At 55.7% G+C, this 3140-nt stretch overlaps 1 protein-coding gene across 1 annotated transcript in view; it reads right to left on the reverse strand.

The window, feature by feature from the left end:
- The window catches only part of CARMIL2 (capping protein regulator and myosin 1 linker 2), a 12761-nt gene that overhangs the window by 4631 nt on the left and 4990 nt on the right, over window positions 1–3140 (reverse strand). Inside the window, exons 22-29 of the mRNA XM_008065773.2 lie at window positions 2808–2970; window positions 2629–2730; window positions 1448–1576; window positions 1249–1362; window positions 928–1088; window positions 765–852; window positions 421–576; window positions 236–296 (exon numbers count right to left, since the gene is read on the reverse strand). Coding sequence (XP_008063964.1) covers window positions 236–296; window positions 421–576; window positions 765–852; window positions 928–1088; window positions 1249–1362; window positions 1448–1576; window positions 2629–2730; window positions 2808–2970 — 974 coding nt within the window. The remainder of the gene's footprint in view (window positions 1–235; window positions 297–420; window positions 577–764; window positions 853–927; window positions 1089–1248; window positions 1363–1447; window positions 1577–2628; window positions 2731–2807; window positions 2971–3140) is intronic.

Below are 3140 nucleotides of genomic sequence, written 5' to 3' on the forward strand. Positions count from 1 at the left end.
GCGGGCGAGGCGAGCGGGGACGGTGTCCTGGCCCTGGTCCACTCAGGTCCCGCTCCATGCTGACCGCAGCAGACCCCAGCCTTGCAGGTTGCATGGGGAGCCTGGCCCGGCCCAGTCAAGGGTTGGGGAGTACCCAGGCAAGGCTGAATGACTGTGTTCAGAGGTCCAGGTCTTCAGATCTGATGGAGCTCCAGCCCACCGGGGTACACTCCCTTTCCCCAAGTCCCTGACTTACTGCGAATGGAGAGGTGAAGACCGTGGTTGGGCTCAGGCCATTTCCATGGAGGATTGTCATCCTGGTGGGGAGGGCATAAACTCAGTCTGGGATGGGGGAACACAACCCCAGAACTGCCTTTCACCTTTCACACTCCAAGATGAGAAGATTTGGAGTTCTATGCCCAGGATTCTGGGGTCACTTGCCTTCTCCTCTTTCTCCTTCTTCTCCTCTTCCTCCTCCTCCTTAGGGAAGAAAAGACCTTCCAATTGTCCAGGCCCAAGAGGGCTGGGCTCACCTCCATCGAGTGCTGGTAGGGTAGTGGGCACTGCTACTGTTGCCTGCTGAGCCAGACTCTCCACCTGCAATAACAAGCAGCCAAAGATGGGCAGGTAGGATCTTAGCTAATCCTATCAGAGCTAAGTGAACCCCAGAAAACATTACAGAACCCCTGCAAGGGAGATGGCCAGGTCACTTTGTGTGTGTGTGTGTGTGTGTGTGTGTGTGTGTGTGTGTGTGTGTATGCAGTATGTGCATAGCTCTCCCTCACCAGCTGATCCCGGGCTGCACTCAGACCCTCCAAAGCTTGAGACACAATGCTGTCTGCCAAGGTCCTCATAATTGACAAGCGCATGTCCCTGAAGGAAGGAGCGGATAGAGGTTAGTAGGCTGGCTCTGCCCAGCCCTGCCCAGCCCAGCCCTACCCAGCCTACCTGAGTCTAGTGAAGGCATCTTGGAGCAGCTGCTCTGGGAGCAACTCTGAGAGACCCCTTGAGCCCACCAGGACCCCCTCTAGTTGCTCCCTCCAGCTGGATCCCTGCAGCATCTTTGAGAAGAGCCTCCTTGTTGTGTCCAGTGTGGCCTGAGTGAAGTCCTGGGCAAAGGTCAGAGCAAGGTGAGGCTGTGGCCAAGGCTCGGGCCTCTTGGCTTGAGGCTGCAAGCCCCACAGAACACTGACTCAGGGGATATCACAGTAAAGGATATGGGATAGGGGTAAAAACTGCATATGGAGGGGAGGCTGAGTACCATCTCACCTGGATATCCTGGCAGCAGACCTCGCCCACCTGTCCTAGAAGGCCCTCCAGTTTCTGCTGCAGCTGCCAGTGGTGACTTGGGGAGCTCCCAGCTTCATATAGAATGGGGAGAATCTGAGGGCCAAAGAGGAAAAAGAGTTGCGAGTTGACACCTGACTAAGAGGAGAAGAGTCTTTGTAGTAAGAGGGGGAGTGCTCACGCTGAGAGAGAAGTTGGCATTTTGGATGGCATCCTCGGCCTGGTGCACAGTCGCTTCGCCCTGGGGCCCAGCCCCACAGCCCAGCAGCTCCACATGCTCCTGTACTGACTGACAAAGTTCGTTCACTTCCTGGAGGGAATCAGGAATCAGTCTCAGTCTAGTTATCCCCCCACCCAGCCTCTCCCAGACCCTATCTGCGTTCCTCCCAGGGTGTCTGCCAGGGTGGGTGAGGTCCTGAAGCTGGCACCTTAGGCCAGTCACTTAGGAACCTTGTTCAAGAAGGGAGAGCAGTATCTCTTCCTTTGGTTCATTTTGAGAACTTTAAACATCTAAGTGTTCAGTAAGAAACTTCTAAGTGTTCAGTAGGAAAGGAGCTATAGGTCATGTCTGTATTTTACAAGTCTGTCCACCACCCACAGAGGATAAACTTGGGAGATAGCAGAGGTTGGTGAGAAATAAAAGTGAGGAGCTATAAAAGAGGGACCAGGGGAGCAAGGGGTGAGGTGGGGCATGTTTGAGAGTTGGTTCAGAGCAGGACCAAGGAGGACAATGAGGGCTCCAGTGTGGCCAGGGAGATTGGGAACATTGTCCCAAATTTCTGTCCACAGTACCTGGTGGTTGTGGGCACCAGTGAGATTGAGTTCTAGGGTAGAGATCAGGATTTGTGGGAGAGGATGAAGTCATCTGAAGATGTGTAGTGCATGAGGTCCCTGCAGGATGTGTGGAACAAGATGTCTGGGTTCTGGAGCTTAGGAGAGGAGTGGTATTTGGGAGTGGAACAGTGAGAACATCTCCAACAGGTAAGGTAGTGGAGGGAGATAAGGCCAGAGAAGTGGATGGGTTTGGCCACACAAAGTCAGTGGAGAATGAATGAGAGCCCTGTGAATGGGAAGTCAGAGATGGAGGTACAATCAGGAGAAAATTGAGGGAGGACCTTAAAATACCTCCCATCTTTAACGGGAGAGGGTGTTTACATGCTTAAAGTCAGGGAGCCAGGAGAGTTACTTGGTAGCTACTTTAGGAAGGGCTGACTGTCTTCAGACCAAAGGAGAGGGACTTTGGGACAGCAGGACTCAGGCACCCTAGCCCCAGGAAAGCTAAACTCTCAGATTCATAGAGACTCCCAGGTGTCACAGCTATCCATGTGCCCTACCTCCTGTGGTTGGGGAAGGGACACTGACCTGCTCTGAGGGGTCTGAGACCAGACCCAGTGGCTGTAGTCGGGACTTGGGGTCAGAAGAGGCAGAGTCCGCACGGTTGTTCCTCAAGAGACAGGCTTGGATCTGGGGGCATGGGATATTGAGAAGTGGTGGGGATGGAGCCAGGGTACAGAGAAGGGCAGGGGAGAGAGGACGCCCACCTGATGGACAGCACGTGCTGTCAATTCCGGGCGGCTGCGCTGCGCCTGCGCCACGTCGCTCAGTGGCAGAGGCATGGCCTTGAGGCTGTGGTTCTGCTCCAACGCCTGCGCCACGTCCAGCAGACCCAGAGCCGATGTGTGGTTCCGGTCCCAGACCACGGACCTGGACCCGGCCGGGCTTCAGTTGAGGGCGGAGCTCCGCAAGGCCCCACCCATCCCTCTGGTCTCGGCCATTCGCCTCGCCCGCCAGCCTACGCCACTTGCTCCGCCTCACTCAGTCCCGCCGGGTAGCCGGGCACGCTCTCTAACCACGCCCCTTCCCGTAGCCCCGCC

The sequence above is a fragment of the Carlito syrichta genome, unplaced genomic scaffold, assembly GCF_000164805.1.
Source record: "Carlito syrichta isolate Samal-C Ts95f unplaced genomic scaffold, Tarsius_syrichta-2.0.1 Scaffold308803, whole genome shotgun sequence".
In the NCBI taxonomy this organism is placed as follows: domain Eukaryota; kingdom Metazoa; phylum Chordata; class Mammalia; order Primates; family Tarsiidae; genus Carlito; species Carlito syrichta.